At 40.8% G+C, this 24846-nt stretch overlaps 1 protein-coding gene across 9 annotated transcripts in view; it reads left to right on the forward strand.

The window, feature by feature from the left end:
* LOC146305598 (adhesion G protein-coupled receptor L3) overlaps window positions 1-24846 on the forward strand; it is a 299312-nt gene that overhangs the window by 233665 nt on the left and 40801 nt on the right. For all 9 annotated transcript variants that reach the window (XM_084711654.1, XM_084711646.1, XM_084711647.1 and 6 more), the window contains 4 exons: window positions 3315-3437; window positions 6017-6222; window positions 9871-10047; window positions 21898-22107. In XM_084711654.1, the coding sequence (XP_084567780.1) occupies window positions 3315-3437; window positions 6017-6222; window positions 9871-10047; window positions 21898-22107 (716 nt within the window). The remainder of the gene's footprint in view (window positions 1-3314; window positions 3438-6016; window positions 6223-9870; window positions 10048-21897; window positions 22108-24846) is intronic.

Below are 24846 nucleotides of genomic sequence, written 5' to 3' on the forward strand. Positions count from 1 at the left end.
CTTTTACACAAACCGCACGGGGAAAAGAGAGTGAGACAGGGAGAAGAAAAATGCTTCCTTTATTCCAAAGGCAGGCCTGGAATCCAGGGAATGGTGAGCTATCTGGGGTATTGTCTTAGCTAAGTTGAATAGGAATGTATCACCAAAACCCCCTGGCCTTTGCAAAAGCACAAGAGAATGTTAATACAAAGGGTTTTTTTTTTTGTTAGAAAAAGTATGGGAAGCTTTGGTATGAGACCAGATACAAAGGGAGGATTAAAAATGGCCTCTTTGTATCTTTTCGTGGGCGCTAACCTTTATCAAAGACAGGGGTGTCATAGTCCACTGACATCAGATCATCAGCTGAATACCTTATCGGGCTTAATGAAGTTTCTTTTTCCTACGCCTGACAGAATTGCATTTGGAGTTGAGACCCTCTGCTGCAGACTAATCTGCCGCCATATATTTATGTGTTCCACTAGCAGTGACCGCCATTAGTGTAGCGGCATGGCAGAGGTGAATGCAGCGTCATTGACAATGAAAGTGTAGACGTTTGGACTGGTCAGAAATCTCAGCCTCTGACAGATGAAGGTAGGCGTAACGTGAACGTTATTTTGTCTGAAACTGGTCGTGACATTGCATTTGTGAAAAATATTAAAGTACATTTCAGTCAGGGACATTTACAAGGCATAAAAATGATTCTACACTTAGATATTGTTAAAAAAAAGGAGGGAAACACACTCATTAAACACATACATAACATAAACATTAAAGGGCCGGTGTGCAAGAAGACATTTTTTGGGAGTTTTGCAGCCACCTTAGTTTCTCCTATATGCAGTATTCAGTTGCTTGCAACCTCAGGGTGACCATATTTTCGAACTTCTATACCAGGACCCTTAAGTGTACCGTACATTCATGCACGCTCACACGTATGTTCTTATTAGGAAGGAAGCATTTTCGTTGCTGGGGATTTTATAAAGGTGGCGGTGCTCTTTAGATAACAAGCATACTGATATACTAGCACACTGACAGGTTCTGTCAGCACGAGTGAGTCATAGGCAAGTAACATAGCCTCTGACTCTTGCTTATGACTCATAGGCTAGCAACGGGCATGACTTCAATACAACTGATTGACACATATGGACAAATCAATGTTGAATTCAGATGCATGGCATGGAAGAATGGGACAGAAAATGATAAGTGTCTCCAAAAACGAAAAAACTGGAACAGTTTGGTGGTGAATGACCTGGGTTTGACCTTTGGTGCAGTAGCATAACCATGACTTAATTGCAACATATATAGCGGTATATAGTTTTTGACATACTATGTATTTGCAAAAGCTGTACAACAGTGGTTAAATTTCAATGATAAACTCCATCAGTACAGTGGATGTACATGCGTCATCACACTAATGACAGCATGTTTACCTGCCTGGATTAGTCCGTCCTCAGCTCACCTCCTCTTTGGGAACTCGACATTTGCACAACTTCTTCTCTGTACTTCTACCTCTCCATGAATCATTGGACTCATCTCCGTGCTTTGGGAGTCCATGTGGCATTTTAGGAACGCCCAGACTTCATGCAGGTCAGCCGTACTTCAGATGAGAGCATACTCGACTGCTTTATTAAACTGAATTGTATCATACCATAATAACTTTGATGGAATGAGCTTTTTATTTCAGCCAGGCTCCTATCAGCAGCTCATTTTCCTCTGCTGTATGACGCCGGAGTCTTTGAACCATAAATTAGGAGCTCGCTTCAGACACAACAGCTGTTGAGCTGCTGCAGTAGCAGGCTCGTCTTCCCTCGCTGGTCTTTATCTCCTCCTTGTATCTCACCGCTCTTCTCAACAAAAAGATTCCTTGAAATGAAGGCATCTTTTTTTTTTTTTTTCCCAAAGAGCAGTGGCACCCTTTGCGGTTTAAGAGGAAGCAATGTCACCTGAGCACTTGATAGTCACTTGATTAAGAGGCCTGTAGTGAGACACTGACGTCCCCCGGCGCACAGAGAGCCGAGAGGGAGGCAGTCCTTCAAAGCTGCGTGAATCAAGAAAAGACGAGTTGTTTTCAGTGCTCGTTGGAGATGCATTGATTAGTAAAATCAGCGACTAGGGGAGAGTGGCTTTTTGAAATAAGTGAAGAGATTTAAGACGTGTTTGATGTTTACTTACGGCTGCTGTGGGCTGTAGTTGTCAGGTCTTCACCCAGTAACACTTAGAGGAAATTAATTGCATAGAGGTCGGTGGCAAAGCGTCTGTGATCAGGTTTATTGTTCATTTAGCTTAACAGTAGATTCATGACATTACTGCACACTGACAGAATGTTTTAAGTGTCAAAGCTAGCATGTTTTGACTGTGCTGCTAGTCACTGATAACGCCCAGAGCTCCATGGCACCCAGGAACCCCTGTCATTTTAATAGCATTAAAAGACAACTATATTAAAGTTGTCATCAATAACCAGGATAGAAATATGCATTGTAACATTGAGATCTGTGATTTTTCATTCTCTCACTGCTGGAAATGAATCCTGTTTTCTGGGGGAAAATGTGGCCAATGAGTCAGTGGGCTTATTTATTGGTACATCCAGGGCTGCAATGTCTAAAGGTCAGAAAACAGAGACAAATGTCCATCACTATTTCTCAAACAAAAAGCAGGTGTTTGAGAGGCTGAAAACAGTTTTTTTTCTGCCATATTTGCATGAAAAATTACTGTGACAATTCATTGGTTATCAAAAGAGTTTAGCAGTTTAATTCCTTTTTAGTTAGTTCATGTGTGGGCAATCCTTATTGTTGAACCCTAAATTATAGCAGGGAAAACACAACAAATAACAATAAACAATAAGATTCAAGAAATAGAAGAAATGTATACATCCATGCTCTTAAATGTATGAAATCAACTCATGTACATTTTTTATTCAGTGAGGAAATAGCTTTATATAGAAAAAATAAATAAAAAGGCTATATACATTTACACAAAAAGCTCAGCATTAAGCAGCAATTTGCAGGGTTTTTTTCTGTGGTTGTCTCTTCTTTTTGACCTTTGAACAGAAGCATGCTCGTTTTTTTTCCCCTATCTTCTAGTCTTCATGCTAAGCTAAGCTAATGATCTTCAGACTCCAGCTCTATACTCAAGGCACAGACAGTGGTAATCTTCTCATTTAACTCTCAGGAAGAAAATACTTCCTTTATAGCCTTGGTTGGAATATTGCACTCTGTTGTGCCTTTACATTTCCCTGACTATATAGCACGTTTTATGCATATTAACTTGCGCATAATAAAAACACAAACTTACTGATCACTAAACTCCGTCTTGCTTGGCTTTGTTCTGTATGTGTGCAGAGCTGGAGGTGGCGAGGATGAGCACGGATGGGAATTTGCCCGATCTGAAGTTCCCGCAAACTGGAGGACAGGGCAACTCCATCCACCTGTCAGCTAACACGCTGAAGCAGCACGGAAGAAACGGTGAGTAGTCGCACCACTGAATCTGCTTTTGCTGCTCAACAATTGCTGGTTTGAAGTGTAATCATGGCTTGTGCTCAACTACAGTTGGTGTATTATTCAGGCTTGTGATAAAACAGATTTAACAGACAAATTGTGGCTCTGCTATAATAGAAATACTGTTGTATTACTTGCAAAACTCTCTAGCATACAAGATCCACTGTAATTAATCAAAAATTCTTTTTGTTATTTTTCTTTCTCTACATCTGGATGTGGTGCTGCATGCGGCTGTGGTGGTTTTGTGGGAATTTCATTACAGATGCCAGTGAATAACTTTCAATTTGCCTCTCAAATCCTTTGTTGGGCTGCATATAAAGCACAGAGATCGTTCCGCAGTCTTCAAATAGGGCCCTGGCTGTAGAATTAGTTACACTCAAGCTCTGCCTCTAAACTGTAAATGAGGCAGTTAGACACAATACATAGCTATCTTCAGGAGCAATGCAGCCCCATTTTTAGGTTTTATTATCAGCTCATGCAAATCAGAATCGACTCAAGCTGCGCCCGGTGCCTCTCAGCTGGATGACTAAGTCCATGTCCAGCCGTGCCCAGGCGGATCATTATAGCAGGGTGGCGGATATTTCCCCGCCATCCAGTGCTATAGCACCCAAATTGTTTTCTTTTCATCTGAGTGAGTGATCTCAGTCACGGCGGGAGAGAACTTTCTTTCATATCGGTACTCAAAAGTGAGACCGCGGGAGGGGAAAGAGATGTGTACGAGAGAGAACGAAGGGAGGAAATTATTAACTTTCCTTCATCAGGCCAATAGCAGAGTGGTAACCACATTATATGGATGCTGAATTAAAAGAACTGTCGTTGATGGAGGAACAGTTCCTTCTTTTTTCTTTACTACTGTGGAACTATTTTGGCCTTTACATTGGTCTCTTTTTTTGGCAGCTTTACTATATACAGTGTTTGATTCTTGTCCTAACAAAATGTCATCTGAGTGATTTCCAGTGTTCTTTTTCTTTTTCTTGTGTCTTGATGGGCCACAAATGGAAACATAGAATAGAAAAAGTAGAAAAAAACATGCCTGAATTGATTATCATATACATTCTTTAGTATTACACTGTATGACCAAAAGTCTTAAGGCGTTTTTTGTATATTTTGAATTGTTTCAAATGGGAGCATCATGTGTTTATACTCTGCTACAAAAGGCCCAAGTGTGATGAGGCACCTTGTGTCGATTCTGTACTGAGAGTTTGGGTTTTTCTGGTTGCCGAGAGTTGAAAGATGTTCAGCTTTGGGTGAAGCGCTGCATTCGTCACTGTCACTTTTTACCCAGCCATCCAATCATAGTGCATTATCGGTGGGACAGATACCACAAACTGCATCCTGTAGCCTACTAACAGGTCTAACTTCAGGTGCTGAACAAACTGTGGTGTTCTGCGGGATGTTTCCTCGCCCACCAACTCTCATGAGCCCACACAGGCCATGATTACAGGTAGGGTTAGCGTTACTTTTCACGGTGAGCCAGTCAGCCAGGGAATACAGCCCCTGCTATCTGCTACTAGCAGACCAGCGGGTCTGTCCTCTCTGCCTACGTGCTTCAACTTTTCTTTCATCCAGAGCAATTAGGCAACTGTACCTTGTGCCAACAGTTTCACAGGAAGTATTTGTTGATAACAAAAACTATCTGGGAAATTAGGCAACACATAAATGAACTATTTTGAGCTGGTGGACGCGGGGACTTTTCCTAGTTTAGCCTAGATTCTTAGTTCCAAAGGAAAATCTTAATACTACATCAGCCAGTGATATTTTAGACAATAGTGTGCTTCCAGCTTTGTGGCAACAGTTTTGGGGAAGTTGCACAAAGGGAGGTCCGTGAAGAAATATTTTTCTCGTCATTGCTGCTGCTTCTAAAGCCCTGCAAAATGGAGGTTCTGCATTTCGAATGGATGGTGTATCTCCCCAGCTACAGTTATCAGCTACCTCTGATCCCTCTAAGAACTTGCACCATACACTAGGCTGCTGCTATCTACCTACCTCTGGGTTATAGCTTAAAATAGGCAACAGGAAATGGCTGGCAACATTACAGTTATTAAAGCAACTTTTGCAAACTGATATCATAAACATTGTTTATCGTCTAAGACTGATAATGAAACTCTAAAGCTGATGTTGGCACAGAACCGTTTCTCTTCATTGATATTCGCGACAAGATGTAGTTCTACAATTTAGTTCTTGTATCTCAAACAAGTTGAATTATCATCAACTTTGCCAGCGGTGGGAAACCATGTAGGCGGCGGCAGCTTGTGTCTAACAGCACCAAAAGTTTCATTTGGAAGAGTTTGACCGGCCAACACATTTGACATTCACTGGAACTCCGACCTGTGATTTGGACCTTCTCGCCCACATCAGTGCCGGACCTCATTAATGTGACCTGTGGCTGAATGGAAGCAAGTAGCAGCAGATTAATTCCAGTGGGTGTAATGTTGGGGCGTCCGCATACTTTTGGCCACGTAGGATATTCGTTGTTCAAGTGTCACTTTTGGAAGACTGACCACTTTCCCCACTTTGTCTTTCCCCGCCACTTTCTGCTCTTGCAGGTGAGATCCGGATAGCGTTCGTCCTGTACAAACACATCGGGGTCTACCTGTCGACGGAGAACGCCAGCATGAAGCTGGGCAGTGAAGCCATGGCCACCAATTACTCCGTCATCGTCAACTCCCCGGTCATCACGGCCGCCATCAACAAGGACTCTAACAAAGTCTACCTCTCTGACCCTGTCATTTTTACCATCAGACATCTACAGGTAATTTCCTATCTTTTTATGTGCGTCTGTGCTGAGATGTGTTTTGTTTTCACTTTGATGTGACTGCCTCTGCATTTAATGTGCTTTTTGTCTCTTCCTCTTCTACTTGCACACAAAAACACGCTCGCACATGCATTTTTTTCTTGATAGAACCCTTTCATCACAATTTTCTGTATCCCTGAAGTGCAGCAAAAAATGTACAAACCCCATCTCAAAGCAAGAAAGTGAAGTTAATGTGAAGAATTCGAAGAAAGGTGTGAGAAATTAAATTATGGAAAACAAAATCGCTCGCAAGGTGATGCATGTTGTTGTTTATTAGTCTGAGCAAATACCAGCCTGATCTCTCAAACAAATATCAGTCATATCGAGCCTCACTGGAGGCTGCTTAGTCATTGTGGGGAGTCGCAGCTTCTCCCTCTTGACTGTATTATCTTCTCCACACTCTGCTACCCTCGAAATATCGCTGTTTTGTCTGCGAACTGTGCCTTCAGCGATTATCAGGGATGCTGAACATCCATAAGAGAATTGCAGTGTGTCTCATGTGTAGGAGGGACCTGGAAGGAAGCAACATAAAAAAAAATACAAAATAAAAAAAAAAAGGTTGTGTAAAGGGATAGAGAGAGTAAAAGGATGATAGCTCATGGATGTCAAAATTAAATGGTGGGAAAATGTCATGGGGCAGTGTCAGCGCAGTTATTGCCGTGACTCACCTGCCTTAAGTGTAATTTGTAATTTGGACCGTAGATTCAGTAATTTTACTGTTGGTCTAATGTTGGGGCACCGGCGCTTTTATACCCTTCTCCTACTCAGATCAAGTCATTTCAATAAAACAGTGCCCTTTTGAAAAGTGAAGAAGCTTCGTTCGCACATCACACTGTGAGCGCGCCGAGACAGCTGCTGCTGGAGTTGTCATTTCATCCCATTAAAGTTGCCATAAACATACAAACATTTTCGTATACTGTAGATGCCACTTAGCGTTTACACTGGGGCTGTGCAATTAATCATATAATAATCATGATTACAGTTACAGCTTCCGCTATTCATTAAACTTCATTGGATGCAATATTGATGTTTTGTATGTAGAGCGCTCGCTCTGATGCTTCATATCAAGAGCTCCCTATTCTCTGGTAAACCAGGCAGACGCGTTGTTAAGAGATTACACTCTGATTAACTGGTCTCTGCTTCCCAAGCATGGTTGTGGCTGCAAGCATGAGCGTTTTCTTATTATTTTCTGTGAGGATCCCTTATATTTTAGGATACTTGTACACTGCTGTGATATTATTTTTCTTCTTAGCTCAGCTTGATTTAGATTTGGCTCTAACAATCAGAGACAAACTTGGATGACTGTGATAATCATAAATGGATATTACTAGTGTGAGGCAGTGTTGAGCAAGTTGCTGAAATTAAGTGATTACAGTTACTAGTTACTTCTCTCAAAAGATATTGAATTACTTTACAAAATACTGTGCCATAGCCACAGCATATATCCTTTCTCAAACTCCCCATCCCTACAGGAAATAACAACAACCTCTGTGCTTGCAACCTACACACTGAAAATGACAAGTTAGCACCTGGTTGCTAATGACATCACTGAATCCTGGGCGTAGCACCACCCAAGACGATCATGATTGGTTGAAAAGAATACAAACCAGGCAGAGCTTTTCTTGTTCTGCAACAGCAGAATGTAATAATAATCATAAAAATAATGTGTGGAGCTATGCAAGACCAATTATCACTGATGGGAATTATTTATCAGTCCCTCCAGGAAGCTGCAAGGTTGCGATCGCGATAATTCATGCAAATTCAACCAGTCCCTGAGAATTCTGCACGTTTCCCCAAACTTTGCAACTTTTCAGCAACTTTGACCAATCACTGCTGCATCCCGTCAGTTCTACCAGTCATACAAGTACGTTTCAATCAACCAGCTCCATGTTTTCTTTAATTATTCACTTTTTTTTGCATTTATTTATTTTTTTTACTTCATCACTGCAGAGAACACAACATTTGTCAGTGTTATTGACATTTATCAGTGCTCTGTACACTTTTTTATTTGATCATTTTGTGCTGTTTTGACTTAGTTTGAGCCCCATTAAAATTATGCTTCTTTGTGTAATATCCCCCAGGTGAACTTCTTCATCTATAAACAACGATTTTGTTAAAATCTTTGTAATTCTGAGCCTTTCTGGTGAGGTTACTGCGTTCTTACCTCTAAGCTACACTTTTATTGCCTATGGTTGAGATAGTAGGATTTGGTAGAAAAAGATCAGACATTGGATTTACCTGTTTACAAAGTGTTTCTACAGTAGTTAATAAATAATTACCTGATGAACGGTTTATATCATATTATGATGAAAAGGATGCTCACATTGCCTTAACTGTCTTGCACCACTGTGAGATCGTACATGGGGGATTATGTTGCATTAGTCTGCTATCCTCTGCAGCTGTAGACTATTTTTAGCTAAGACAAAGGTAACAAGTAATGAGTCCACTTGAATTTCAGTCATTGTCATTTGAAAAAGTAATTACCTAACTTGTCTTGTTACAGGACTTACAGTAACTCGTTACTAAGCCCTAATAATGCAGCCTTAGGTGAACTGAATGTGATTATGCAGCCACTACTGTAAGAGAAAATTATATGCATCAAGTAATTTAGGCTATATTATGCTTCCAGACATTATTAATTAACTACCTTGTTGAGTTGAGCAGACTTCAACTTTACCCTTGAAAAAAATGACAGATATCTCAACTGTGCGACCGAACGTGGTTTCCTGTTTTTCTGGCCTCTCCCAGTTAAGCCCCCCTTTCAACTGTGAGGTTTTGGATCACTGGTCTTCTGGGATGATGGTGTGTCCTCTAGTTATTGTTTTGCTTCCTTGCCTCACCACTTAATGGGACCAATTAAAGTCATTAATGGGACAGAGGGTCATCCTATCTCCTTGCTGCGGAATATTTTACACAGGGTTTGGCTGTGTGAAGGGTAAACTCAATCAGCAGCAAATTTACATTCACAGAGGATAAACCTTATTAGACTAATTACCCTACAGCGAGTGTGAAACTATGAAAAAACTACAGCTCCTCGTGCGTGGTGTTTATAGTAAGACAGCAGATAGGTTTAACCTTGGAAGCAGTGAGTCACAAAGGAGAGGACCGTGAGTGTGCTCTCCTTTGTTTCCGAGGCTGCAGAACAAAATTGGGCTCAAGAGGGAAAGGCATCTATTTATCAGCAGTTATGTTTTGTTGTGCTCATGTGTTACCCGACCTCAGCGTCATGGATTACTTTTATAAAATGGCAAGCGAGATAGCAGGGAGGCGTGCTTGTCGTTAGAGCCGTAGCCCGGCGCAGACAGCGGTTGTGCCCATTAAACAGTAGGGCAGTCCATTCTCACGCAGTGAAAGTTAAAGAGAAAGGTCAAAAAACACAATGAAAAACAGGCATGGGGCTGCTTGATGCTGTATGACAGGAAAACCACCTGCTACTCACTTTAGAACGGATACGGTCTGCAGTGGGGGAAAAAAAATTAGCCGGTTTTGAGGATGTTTGTTCTGCACTCAAAGGAAAGTAGACATGGACAAAGCTAATGTGTGATTAACTCCAGGCCCCTGATGTGTCTGCTTATTTATTCTGGGGTTTTTTTTGCCTTCTAACAGCAATCTGAGGAGAACTTCAACCCTAACTGTTCGTTCTGGAGTTACTCCAAGAGAACCATGACTGGCTACTGGTCGACGCAGGACTGCCGCTTGCTAGGCACCAACAGGACACACACCACATGCTCCTGTACCCACCTAACCAACTTTGCAGTCCTCATGGCCCATGTGGATGTAAAGGTAGGCTGTCTTCGCGTCCCTTCCTTGCTTCTGTTTATCCTCAAAAATGTGCCAAACGCAGCTGAGAGAGATGAAAACGCATCGAACCGTCGTGCGCGGCTTACACAGCCAATCCATTCCGAGGTGATTGGTTGACAGGAAAAGTGAGGTTCAGACAGCACAAAACATTGTGAAGCAGAAAGCATCTCTTTCATCGCTGTTTGTCAGTGTATGTTTTATATTTCCCTTGCTTTTTAGTTCAGAGGGTAAAAAGAGACTCAACAATTTTCTGACCTTCACAGCACTTTGTAGACTAACATTTTAAGTGCCAATATACACACCCTATTCATATAGCACAATGACCCTGTCAGTGTAAAGTGTGTATTGACCGCAGCCATCCTAAACCTCCAGTGTGTGGTGTGTACCACATATATGATTTGCTCCAGTGTGTGGCGTGAACAATGCTTGCTTATAAAATTGCTTTTCATAAATGATTTCTTTTGGCATTCAGACCTTTTTGAAACTCCATGGCTTTGGTGAAGGTACTAAAAGGAGATGTCTTTACCTTTAACGCCTCTCTCTTTGACTGGCCACATGTGGAAGCCATTCGTTGCTTTATGGTGGCACAGTTAAAGGGATAGTTTGGGGGCTCCAGTTTGGCTCTGATTCCAAGTTTGTAAAATATTTCCAGATTCATCTAAATGTAACAAGTCTCGTATCAGTACCATACCATGTCTTACTTTGTGCTAACAGACAGCAGTGTACAAAACATTGATTAAATCAAAAATAACGTAAGCTAACATTTATTCTAGTAGCAAATGAATAATCTACCTGGCAGTAGTACTCTTAGTTCTCTGAATGTCAGTCTCTTAGGAATATTTTGGTGTACTTTCTTGCCAAGAGTTAGATGAAAACATGATCACCAGCCAGGAAACGTAGAATCAGCTAACCCCACTCTTTTTTCAAGTTAAACAATAAGCCGACCAGCTCCTAATGAACACATTATATCTTGTTTGTTTTCTCCATTCATAAATTTAAATGTCAAGTTGTATGCTAACCCAGGATAACAGCCTGACTTCTGCTCCGTTTTCATATTTACCTCTTCTTTCTTTAAATTATTGAGAGCCATACTTAAATATTTTTTATTAGGAAGGGGCTGAAGGATGATTAAGATTAATGCTATTAAACCCCAAACTGTCTGAGCCATTCCCACGTGCTTCTTTTATTTATGCATCAATGTATTTATTTATTTATCTGTTTATGTAAAGACAGAACGGAGGGAGTGAAGGGAACATTTACAGTATATACCCATATGGCGGTGTTCTCTCAGTACCTTTCTTTTGTTGTTTGTTTTTTTGCCTGTAGGTTAGCCACAGAAACACAAAGTGAAATGAAATGAGTACAGTACGTGTGATGTGGAGTGCTGGAGAGCAGTTAATTGGAGGGTGCTAATGGAAGTTGTTGTACAAAAAAAAACCTGTTAAAGAAATTGTAATTTGGCTGTGAGATTTGTGCAGAGCGATTATTGCAGGCAGCACTTATGACGCTGAAAAAAAAAAATAGAAAAAGGCAGAGGAGACGTCTAGAGAGGATGTTGGAAGTGGAAAAAAAAACCCCTGGCAAGTTGAAGAAGGAAAAGGTCGGAGAATATTGGCGGTCAGGGAAGAAGTTGTGTCGTAGTTCTGATGCTGACAGACGGCTTAATTATTTCTGTCACAGGAAAGTTTGAGGAGCTCGCTGCTGACAGGGCAGACTACTTTTTGGTATCTGGTGTGGCATCTGTCTCTCCAGAGCCTCTCTTCTGAATCCATAGCAAAAAAAAAAACTCTCTGAGCGCCGTCCCAGTTGGCGCTTGTCCATAAAACCACTAGACCTTCCTTCACCTCACTCTATTCCCCAGTCCAACTCTATCTCTCTCACACAAACACAATGTACTAACCCGACATTCATGTACGAAATCATGCACAGAAATCTAAAATTCAAGGTTTTTTACCTCTCACACACACATACACACACCACCCCAGGGGAGTCAGGGATGGTGTGGTTTACTTCTAGCTAGAGAGAGCCGCTGTTTGTCACTGAGCAGCATGACTTTTGGACCCGCTAAGCTCTCTGCAGAGCCGAAGCCGAGTCTGGAATAGAGAGGGAGTCGCGAAGAATGGGAGCCTTCACGCGATGAAAGCAAAGCAGCAAAAGGAAAAAAAATAAGGAAGCCGTGAAAGGAGCGCTTTCAGTCAAGCCAATCCCAAACATTCCTCACCGGAGGGAGGAAAGTGGACAGTAGTTACGCCCCAGTTCTGAGCGATAGCGTTCTCTTTTTTTTTTTTCACCTTCCCTTATTCTTTATCTTTTCCGCTTGGATGTTATAAAAGGCGGCTTGTTGGAAGGTGCCACTGAATGGGAGATACGGAAGCTTTTTATTTGACAAACTGTCATCGTGTTGTATCTGGGAACACAGTGAATGGAGGGAAAGTGGGAAGAGTGTGTGTTTGTGCGTGCTGGAGAGAGGCAGAAAGAAAAAAAAAATGTCATAAATTGAAGAGACTATCTGTTTTTGTATCCATGGTAACCGAACATACCACCGCTGATCTCTGCATTGTTATTACTCATTACCCTCAGAGCAACAGATTATATTCTAACCTTGTTTATTTCTCAGTGGCATCTCAGAGTGGGAAAAAAAAAAAAAAAAAGATAGGCATGCTGTAATTACAATTTTCCTTTGGAGGACAGAAGCTCACTACAGTATCGCCGTCATCTTTCATCTCGTCTTTTATTTTTGGCCGATGGATCGTATGCATGCTGTTTGGGAATAATGATAGTGTTACATTCAGGGATCTTTATGTCGGGCTTAATGAGCTGTCGTCTGTGGCGTGCTCGTAGCGTTGCGTTTCTTAGCGCCAAGTTATGATTGCTTTTAAAGCGCCACATTTTTCACGCAAATTAAAAATGCTCCTGATCATACATGTGACATTGTGTCCTTGACAGTGATTTCTGTTTAGCTCCCTGCTTATAGTACATTTTACCTCCTTCATCCCTTTTTCAACTGTTCATCTTCCTCCTGCTTCTTTATACAAATTAAAGCTAACAATTCAGTTTAGCACCAGCTCTTCAACAATCCTTAAAATATTCCACATCTTTCACAAATTATTCCCAATTTGTCATATTTTATGGCAGTGATATTCAATATTGTTATCATTGTTATCACATTAGCTGTGATATCAGCTGTAGATTTGTGTATTTATGCATTCATGTTGTTTTGTTTTTTGTGCTGACTATTTTAATGTTATCGACTCTGTAGTAGCCTGTAGGCTATGCCCTTTTGATGCACTGTTATGCAGTTTTTTCCCCAACCTGCTGTAATTATCTGCTTTGACCTCATAATGGTCACCTCATTACATTTCCTAGTAATTGCATGTTTTAGAAAATATTTTTTTCATTCGAACCCTTATGTCCTCTACTTTTTAACACAAATTGATGCCCTTGATTTCAGCTCACATCTGGTAGAAAAAGCAGCCAATTTCTAAAGATGATTTGTAGACTTAGATTTTCTCCAAGCTGGATTTGATTCATTGTCATCAGGAAATAGGAGTCATTACACATTCATTATATATAATCATAGCCAACGTGTTCTACAGTCTTTAGCTCCGTTACCTTCAGGATTTCCAAGGTCTTACTGACTAAACTTTAGCTCCTTTGAGACAAAACATTTGTTATTAAAGTAATATATGTGCACTAATACACTCCTTAACAATAAGTGCCTTGTAGTCATGCTCCACTTGACATTGATTGTGAGTGTGGGCAAGGTGAAAACTTTGCCCACACATTCATATGCAAAAGAAACCCTTGAACCAGAATGCACTGTATGATTATCAGACGAATTCAGCAGTGGAGAAACTCCACACTGTGTCTCATTGGGATTAATTATGTTTGAAGTCAATTAGTTTTTCAGAATAATTTCTAATTCATATAGTTTGAACATGGTTAAAAAAAATTACAAGTGAATACCCAAAGATGTTTAGAGCCTCTGCAGTTTCTAATGCAATGTCCTTAACCAAATTACCGAATGTGAAATCTTTTTTCCAAGTTGCAGGCTCTCAAGAACTCATTAAAGGGGTAGTTTAAATTATTTCAAGGCACTTATCGATCATCGGTCTACCTACAGTAGATGGCGGTCAGCACGCCCTCAGTTTGGAGAAGCAGAGAGGAGAACCAGCATTAAGTTAAGCAATGTACTGCTGTGGATGAGGTCAGCAACAAAAGATGTTTTAGTCACTTAAAGAAAGTCTCACCTAAAAAAAAAAAATTAGTTTAAATCTATGCTGTTTAGAATTTTTTATTCAATTCTATTTTTATTTTATATTTATTTTTATCCCTTATAGAAGCCAAATCCGTTATATAAGCCAAATATTGCTCTCTCCAAACCAACCAAATTCCATAGGTGAAATCAGTAATTTCAATTTGGAGAACTCGAGAGTTGCTGATTTACCGCTGCCTCGATCTGTTAGTTTTTTTGTGTTATTGTGTGGCTTTGATGAGCCCGAACTATCCTTTTAAAGCACTGAAGTCACACGGTAACGCAAAAAAAAACTGAAGGATTAAAGCAGCAGTAGTCAAGCAAGTTCTGTGTTCTGTGAGGTAAAATCACTGATTTCAGCTATGGACTTTGGTTGGTTTGGAGAGCTCACATAACGGTGGTTCCCCATCGGAAAAGGCTGTCTGACTGCAAGGTAAAATGGTGAAAATATTATGAATGTAGTGTACACTTAAACTGATATTGACTGCTACTGACTAACGATAAGTACCTCATACAGTCCTCCATCAAACAATCCAAATTATCTCCTTAATATCAGATATTTGAAGCAAGCCTTCTAGTTTTCATGAATACACCCACTCACATGTTATCTGTCAGACACAGGGATCACCACTGCCTGTGTCACCACATGAGCCCCTTTTTTTTTGTTTGTTTGTTTTGTTTTCTGATTTTGAGCTTTCTAGCCAGAGAGCTGATGCCTTTGACTGATCCTGCATTGCGAGCTGAGGAAGCGCCGTTGGCCGCACAAACAAATTAAAACCGTCCTCACAGATGGCAGCTGCGCGTGAGAGATTATATGTCTCTTTTGTATGTTTGTTTGTATGATTGCAGACAAGTGATGAGAGTGTGTGTACTTTCATGTGACTTTGCTAAGAAGAGCACTGATGATTCTAACCTCGAGATGTCCTGTTACCGAGCCTCGAGACGTTTATTGCGAATAGAGATTCTTAAAATGTATTGGGAATGATTTCACTCCACTTGACTCCATATTGAAAGGCAGGATGTAGCCTTTCAATTGGATGTCTTGAACTCGGAGACCACATGAACACTTGAAATGAAACCGTTTGATCGCAACAAATTAGCCTCTTTGTTGCATAAACCTTTCTGGGTCAGTTGGTGTTGCTTCAATGGATGGAGCTCAATGACTGTCACAAAAACACGCCGTGGATATTTCATCAGGGTCTGCTTTAAACATTTTTTTTTTTAAAGATCCCCTAATGGCTCGTGCCCATTCAAGCTCCTGAGGCTCTTTATTGAACCCCTTCCTTTGAATTTAAGCCTACCATTTGTGAAGATAGCCAGTGGGCATTGAGATAAAAAAAAACAAAAAACTCTTTTAAATACAGGCTAAAAGCATGAGCCCCAGCTCAAGAAATATAGACCTGCTCTGGTTCCACCTACAGGCCATTATTTACGTAGTGCGCTAAGATAGGCCCCAGGGAAGCATTGAGCTACTGGTAAGTGGCACTATTCCCGACAGACCAGTAAGTATAAATCAATGGCACATCTCACTACATGATGGAGAGGGTGATATTTGGGTAACATTCATCACTGTCCTTATAGAACATCTCCACGCTGGCACCATCAGACAGTAACTATGATGAGAAAGGACAGTCAAGGTTAGCTGTGTGTTTTATGATGCAACACATAAGCATGCCATTGTACACACAGCAAGAGAGAGAGAGAGAGAGAGAGAGAGAGAGATGGCTCAAAATAAATCTATTTATATGCTTAAGGCACAGACAGAGAAGATGGAGACCATGTTAACTGCCATAGCAACCAAAAGTCCGGCCTTGGACGTTATATCATAGTTATTGTATTTTAGAACACAGTGTGACATTAGATGCATGTGCTGAATGTCAGATCCCGCCACGCAAGCTGGAAGCTCTTTCCCAGCCCTTTTAAATGTGACGAATTTGCCAGGACCTCTGATTCATTTGCCCTCGCCGCAACTGTTCCTCGTCCCTGTGCAGATAATAAATCCTTGATCACGCTGTAACAGAACTTTCATAGATTATTGATATTATTCACCTTTCGAAGCCAGCAATTCAGTTTAGCATCAGCTTTTCAGTGGTCCTTAGAATATTCCACGTTTCATAGAGAATTAGTATTATCTAACTTTTAATGGTAGCAATGAAGCTTAACATCAGCTTTTCGACCACAAATTTCTGAGAAATTGAAAGAAAAAAAAGGTACTGAAAAATGGCTTGAACCAAGAAATGTTAACTGAGAAATAGGAACTCTTTGAAACAACTAGGCAGTTCAAATCATAATTTAAAGGCAAGGTTGATTTATTATCTTTAGCTACTGTCAGTGACGCTGTTCCTTCAGTTGAATGAAGCTGAATGTCTGCTCCCGCCATGCAAGCTGAAAGCTCTCTCCCAGCCATTTTAAACATGACGAATTTGCCAGGACCCCTGATTCATATGTCCTCGCTGCAACTGTTCCTCATCCCTGTGCAGATCATAAATCCTTGGTCATACTGTAGGTGAACTTGTCACATGACTCCCTGCAGTGGGCCACTACCCCTTAGCGCAACTGTCTGCCCTGCCTGACCGTATTTCATGAGTCAAAGCCCAGCTCTGGAGGCATATAGGGAGATTTATGCATTTTAATTGGATTGGCTTCATGGCCCTTTGCTCAGAGCGGTTCTTTGAGGTATAAAGGATTGACGCTCTGTTCTCTTCACCACTTCACCCTCTTTACGCATTTCAGAGGACTGGTTCAGGAGATTCTGGCTTTGGATGTTATGGTAATTAAGTGCATATGATGTGATGTCGGGTTCAGATGGCTTGGCCGGAGTGACCAGCGCACGCGGCAAAAAGGCTCGCTGCCATTGTCTGCCCCTCCTTGTCGGACTGCTCGAGTGCCCAGAAACCTTATTTTGTGCTACGTGCGAGCAGATCAGGGGCACAGCCAATCTCCTAAGGCATCCGTCTGGAATGAAAAATGTGTGTTTAAGAAATAAGAGAAAAATGTAGGAGAGAAAGATTGGAAGACAAATCGAATGCGCACAAATGTGCTTCACCCCCGCTAAGTAACATGGATGCCGTATGACTCGGTCACAGCGAGTGAATTTCAGAGCAAATTGCGTCTGCCCACTTTAGAGTCCCCTATACCGATTCCTATCATGGAGTCCTGTTGGTGTGAGGTTAGGTGCTGAGGCTCCACAGATCACATCATTTGCCACACTGCCCGGGCAGAGCCCCCAGTAAAAGGAAACCTTTCCTCCGAGACATTGTGACTGCTGACGTCTCAGCTCACTATTGTCACCATTTTTACTTTTAGCTTACTACTGGCAATATTTAATCACTTCTTTTAGTTGTTTCGACTGCTTATCCATTACTTGAAACTATTTCAACCTATCTATTACTTTTAGCTAGCTAATTTAGCTTCTTATTTACCACTTTTAGCTAACTATTTTAACTACTTATCCATTACTTTAAGCTAACTGTTTTGAACTCTTACCTATTACTTTTAGCCAACTATTATAAGCTCTTATCTATTAATTTTAGTTAACAACTCAAACCTTTTATCTGTTACTTGTACCCAACCATTTCAACCTGCTGTCTATTACTTTTAGCTAGCTATTTTAACCTCTGTTGTCTTACTTTAAGCTAACTGTTTTTAAACTTTTATCTCTTACTTTTAGGTAACCATTTTAAATAATATTATGTTCAAAATCAATTAACACATTTTGAAAATGACAGATTGATGATGTTCTTGAGTTCATCTGCCACAGCTGTGGGGGCACATCTGACATAAAAAAAAAGGTTAGAAATCGCTGCTATAAAAGATTTAACAAGCACACGTCACTGAAGCAGACGCGAAGATTCCCTGAGCGATTCACATCTGGTATTGGAAACAGCTCTGTGACAGTTTTGTATCATGCTACCATTGGGGAGGAAAAGACCTGCCAAAATAGATGCCAAAACATGACACAGCCATTAAATAAGTGTCTTCTATATGTAAAACACCGGGCGAGGCATCACAGAGTGACATCTTGATTTATTAACTAAACATAATTACTGCATCCAAACATTTTGGTGAGCTTCTGAGGCTTCCTAATTTCCCAGAGGGATAGTCCTCATTTTCAGCATGCTGGGCATTGATTTAAAAAAAGGGAGGAAAAAAGTGATGGTTGGGGGGGAAGGTTATTTTAAAGGAATCTGCCAACCTCTTCACAGCCGACTGTCATCCCTCTTGGGACTTAAGGACTACCTGGGTGGAACTTTTGAGATTTGACATGACGACTATGTCTGAATGCTAATGAACATCAAACAGGCATTATTTCAACAGATTCTTAAGTGCTACAAATACTTAAAGGCAGACAGCTAATTAGCATCGACAGTTTAAGATCAGCACATGCAAAAGCTAAGCAAAACTCAGCTAAACTGTGTATACATCAAACACTGACACTGTATATTAACCACCAGACTTAAGAGTAAAGGATGTTTGATATCAAAGGCTGTGTACGCAGCCTAGGCCTCCAGCAAATAATGTATGACTCAGAGCTATGGCTTAGGACAAACCCAAGAAAATATTTGCTTACGTTGAGAAATAACGCAGGAAAAGCATACTATATGTCTAATATGTCTCTCAAACCAGCACCTCTTTAAATCATATTTCGACCACAGTCAGCAGTATTTTCCGCGGGGGGCAGGGGGAGAGGGACCATCAACATCCACGGGTGGTTTTTCTTTCTTTCTTTCTTTTTTTTTTCTCCCCCCTTCTTCCCTTTCCTCCCCCCCAGTCAAGTTAAAGTGAGGAAACTTGGGGGATGAAGTATCGCAACAAAAGCCTTGTTTAGTGGCAGCTCAGCTAACGCTAGCAGAGAGGGGAACAGATGCTGATCATTAAGGGGCTCTGGTACAATAACAGCCGCAGTGCTCCTTGAGTCTGGGGAGAGTGCTCTTTTGATTTTCCTGCCTGATGAGCCGTTGTGTATACGTTGGAGGGGTGGGGAGAGAGTGGGAGTGGTGGGGGGGCTGGCAAGATGTTACATGGCGCAGACGTCTGTGTGTGTGTATGTGTGTCAGTCTGATTTCAGCCCCTTTACTTTAGAGGGGTGCCTACGCAGTGGGTGGCAACAGATGTTGATGTTTGTGCTTGCATGCTCGGTAAGGTGTGTGGTGCATGTGACACATAAGTCTGTTTTCAGTCCGCTGCGTTACAGAGGTATTGATGCGGTGGGTGGTACTAACTGTGGCGCATTGTGAGGGGACCCTAAGGTCTCTTGGGCTAGTGAGCTGCGCGGTGGCTGCAAGCTCTATCCATCACAATCTCACCTTCAATTGGAGAGCAGCCGGGTCAGGAGAAAGAGAAGGCAGCAGACGAAGAGAGAAAAAGAGACAAAGCTATAGAAAGAAGGGCAGGGAGTGTATCTACACCCGGGTGATGGATTTACTGTGGAATGATTTCTTTGTTCTGGGAGGTGGATGATGGCTGAGACGTCGCCAGCCACAATGCCTCTGCTGAAAAGTTTCCTTTCACCGGGGGGCTCTGCCCAGGCAGAGTGGCAACCTCTGTGGTCTGCAGAGCTTCCTCACCTAACCTCACACCAACAGGCCTCCGTGATGGGAATCAGTATAGGGGAATCTAAAGTGGGCAGACGTAATTTGCTCTGAAATTCACTCGCTGTGTCGCAAGGGCGGCCAAGTCATACGGGATCCGTGTTACAGTACTTAGCGGGGGCGAGTCACATTTGTGCACATTCGATTTGTCCTCCAATCTTTCCATCTTCGACATTTTTCTCTTATTTCTTAAACACACATATTTTTCATTCCAGATGGATGCCTTAGGAGATTGGCTGTGCCCCTGATCTTCTTGCAAGTAGCACAAAATAAAGTTTCTGGGCAACTCAAGCAGTCTGACAAGGAGGAGCAGACGTGGCAACGAGCTAACTTCTGGGTTGGCCTACAAATATGACATCCTGCAGCAGTCTGTTAAGTCAGATATTGTAATTTAGCACCATATGACTGCATGGAAACTAGTTAGGACATGAGCAGGGAAGTTGAAAGATAAGAGATTGAAATAGCTAACTAAAAGTCATGGCAAGATGATAAAATAGCTGCATAAAAGTAATAAACAGTTATAGTTATCTAAAAGTAGTCATTAAGAGGTTAGAATAGTTAGCTAAAATTAATAGATAAGAGGTTAAATAGTTAGCAAAAAGTAGAAGTTGGAGATTTAAAAATAGCTTAAAAATACATAAGAGATAATCTAATTATTCAAAATTTTTATCTACTAATTTAAGCAGTAGCCCACAATTCATTTATCCATCACTTTTAGCTATTGTCACCATTGAACCATTACTTAAAGCTGTTTTAACTGTAACTGCTAGCTTTTAATTATTAATTTGATTATTTTTAGCTGTTGATTATTATTATTGCAGAAAAGGTCAGCAAGGTAAGCTTCATATATGAACACAAATTTCAGAAAACCTTCTGACTTTTAGATGAGGGAAGGGGCAGCGCTAATTTTCTAACTAATTTCTGGATTTTCTCATTCCTGCCGCACACTTTATGTGGATATATATTTGTTAATCAAATTATAGTCATATTAGTTGATATTAGTTAGTCTAAGACTGAGGAAAACACTTTGTTGGGAACCACTGTTTTAGAGAATTTCCATTAAGGTTGTTCAACAAGCAAGAAAGGAACGGGGCATCAAAATTTCGTACAGAACTTATTGACAAAATGTCACCTATAACACATTCCTAATTAGGGTCCGGTTCTAACAGGCCCCAGTTTTTACCCTTGGCAGCTTCTTGGCAGGCTCTTGCTCCTAATGTGTTTGTTTTAATCTGTTTGGGGCCACAGAAGTCACTCATTCTGCAGACTCTGCTGTTTTAGGGCGTGTTGCCTTTTCCCTGCTTCTGTCCAAGCATCCCTATGTGCACTTGGCTTTTATGGACTGATGTAAATTCTCTTTCATGGCTGTGGTGGAATCACTGTTGATCCTTATCTCTCACATAAAGCCACGAATTTATTGTCAGCAAAAGGCTTTTTAGGGCCCAAAACTGGCTGGGGTGGCAAATTACTATTTGAAAAGAGAAAATTATCTAAAAGCAACAGTGAAAGTTATTGACCATGTTGTGGTTTGATTGTATTCCTGCGGTGCCGGTCTTAGACACCTGCGGCCCTGTGGACTGCTCACTTTGTTTCACTTTGTTGCCTGTCCAAAATGAAACAATAGGGGGGCATTTCAGATTGATTCACGCTGACTAATTCATGATTCATATCTGCCACCTGTGGCTCGCTTGGTAGTGGTTTATTGGAGGGTTGAGTGAGTGCACTTTACCCCCAAAAAGTAATAATAATGAAGTTATAGGTTTTAGGGTTGTTGATGGCATAGAATGGTGATTTGATTTTATGGATGTCTTTTTCATTTTCACTATTGATTGTTTTTTTGTTTTGTTTTGTGCTTTACAAATGAATCCCTGAACACGACTTACATATTTCCTTTAGTCTTGTCAAATACCAAAACGTGGTTCTCGATAAAACATGAAGAAAAATGTTTTCATTCTGACAGGATGTCTCTCATTGCCTCTTTTCCAGAACACAGACCCTGTTCACGACATGCTTCTTGACGTCATTACTTGGGTTGGCATCCTCCTGTCGCTGGTCTGCCTCCTCATCAGCCTCTTCACCTTCTGCTTCTTCCGCGGACTCCAAAGTGATCGTAACACCATCCACAAGAACCTCTGCATCAGCCTGTTCATCGCAGAGTCCCTGTTCCTGGTGGGGATCAATCGGGGTGACCAGCCGGTAAGACTGCTGATGGTAGACACTTGACAGTTGTGCTACTGGAAAGGATCATTTTATTTAACACTGTTGCATTTACTGCTCAAAGAACTCCAGAGAATAACAACCATTAAAGGAGATACTAAAAAAAGAAACTATCAACAGAATCCAGGCCTGCCGCAATAGTTATGTTATGGAGTTATTCCACAATATATGGACAAGACCTCAATTGTTTTTGCTCATTTCAACACGCTTACCTCAAAACAACTACAACTACCCTTTGTGTATACATGTGTGTTTGTTTATATCATAATGTCACATAATGCCGAAATAAACAGCAGGGATTTTCCCCACCGTTATCAGACAGCAGCACTTAAGCATTTTAAATGAATGTTTCAATTATTTCAGATATTTTAATATTTTTTCACATTCAAATTCCAACGTCTAAATATTCTTCTGAATTAAAAGTTCATTGCAGTTGGGTCTGATTAAATTGAAATGACAATAATATCTTTTATTGCAATTATTTCAGGGACAATAAAAAAGTAGTCCTTGTGAAAGGCCACACAGTGTCACCCATTGATATAATAGAAGTTAAACAGAAAAAAATTCAAGGGAATAGTTCGGTATTTCTGAAAAATATGCTTATTCGCTTCCTTGCCAAGACTTGGACAGAAAAATATATGCCACTCTCATGTCTGTGCAGTAAATGCTGTATCTTGCTGTATGTTGCACCCTGTTAGCTTAGCCAGAAGACTGGAAACAGGAGGTAAAAAGCTAGCATGGTTCTGTCTGGAGCTAACAAAATTACTTACTGCTTCCAGCCAAGAAATATTCAGACACATAACTCTTGTTAGACACTAAATTGTCTCTAATTACACTTAGCTTGTTTTTTTTAAGCAAACAAACGAAATATAACATGTTAATATTATGTTAATAAGTGAATTTTAGAAAAAGTATTTCCCAAAATACCATTTTCATGAGGTAATCTGACATGTCTGAAGTTGCCAACATGTAGTAACATAAAAAAATACAAAAACCTGAGAAAAATGGCCAATATAGATGTGATATCTTCATTGTTTTTAGTCCAGATAGACACGCAGCATTTTGAACAGAAGGAACTCAGTGTTTTTACTATGTAAGCCAGTAAGCGCTGCGTTACAAGCATGAAAATGAAGACTTGTCTTTGCCCCTTGCACAAAAAACTTGAATCACAACCTTTTTGCAATTACATAGTCCCTGGGGGCTGCTGGAAGGGCTCCCTGAAATCTTTGTATTAACCTCCATTGAATAGTGTTCATCATCTTCTCTCTGGATTAAAAAAAAAATTGTGTTTTTTTTTTTTTTTAGAAAATGTAACCTTTAGTGTCCTGCTGTGCTGCGAGTGGTCATTCTCAGTGAGTACTCGACAGTGGCCCTGAAATTCTTTTCATTGTCCCTGGCTCACTGCGACGACATACTGAAAGAGAAGAACTGGATGTTTCTCATTCAACAAATGCTCCTTCCCTCGGTTACACTGAAGCAAACATACACTTGAATTTGCTCCCACACACACAGACGCACACACACACACTGCCAACTCACTGTCGCTTCCTCATAGTATTATTATACTGTACAAACCCACTGACATGAATTCATCCGTTCACCCCCTCCTCGACCACGTCCCGCTGCAGTTTTCCAATTTGTAAACACTTGAGATTCATCTGGATTAAGCTGTTCAATACACTGAACCTTCCTCTGGTATAATAACTGTAGTTTGGATGGCATTACTTTCCTGTAAGAGCTCAGCTGTGCTAGCAGGTGGAGGCATGCTGTCACCGCACAGTCATCTTCGAGTGTGTGTGCTCAACACTCGTACTGTTGACAAATGTGGAGTCATTACATGTATACAGGATGGCAGAGGGCTTTATTCCACCTACAGCTTCCCGCAATCATGCCATTTTTGCTTACTAATGAGGCAGAGTACACGGTTAGCTTTGCTCTCTGAGGGTAAAAAAAAAAAAAAAAAAAGCCAGAGTGATCGTCTGAACACAGTATGAAATGATCTCTGTGTTATAATGGTGTCAGACGCTGGAATACATCTTATTGCTAATAGCCTGTTTAGTGATTCATTGTCATTATTTAGATCATATTATCCCACGTATACCTACAGTTCACAGCCGAGTACAGGTGAATTATAATTAATAGAAATGCTAAATTCATAGAGAAAGAAATCTAAGCTGAAGAAGGGGTGTCAAATACATTTTAGTTCGATTTATAGTGGACCAGACCAGTAAAACCATTCCATCATAACCTATAAATAACAATTCTTCCATTTTTTTCCATTTTTAGCCTAAAGATGTACATCCTGAAAGCGTTCACAATTAATGAACAGTCTGAGATTTCAACCAACACATTCTCAAACCTACATAACAGCACAGGTCAATTGCCAATGACTTCCAAAACAACATATGTTACCGGTGGAGATTACTGGCAGCAGCGGGGTTCACTGAGCCCTGATTACACTGCATAAGTCATGTGACATTACACCTTTGCCTTATATTGTAAAACAGTTGCAATTTGGTTCGGTTTTAAGCAATAAAACTACTTAGGTTTAGATAAAGATTGTGGTTGGAGATAAATTAACCATCTAAGTAACTTAAGACTTTAAATTCTTCTATATTATTATATATTTTTGCTTCACGAAGGGCTTGAACCTCTATGACTTGTCCTGTCATACTTACTACGCCCACTAGAGGTCGCCACCTCACAAATATATGAGTC

This window comes from Lutjanus erythropterus, chromosome 23 (assembly GCF_056507025.1).
Source record: "Lutjanus erythropterus isolate fLutEry1 chromosome 23, fLutEry1.hap2, whole genome shotgun sequence".
In the NCBI taxonomy this organism is placed as follows: domain Eukaryota; kingdom Metazoa; phylum Chordata; class Actinopteri; order Lutjaniformes; family Lutjanidae; genus Lutjanus; species Lutjanus erythropterus.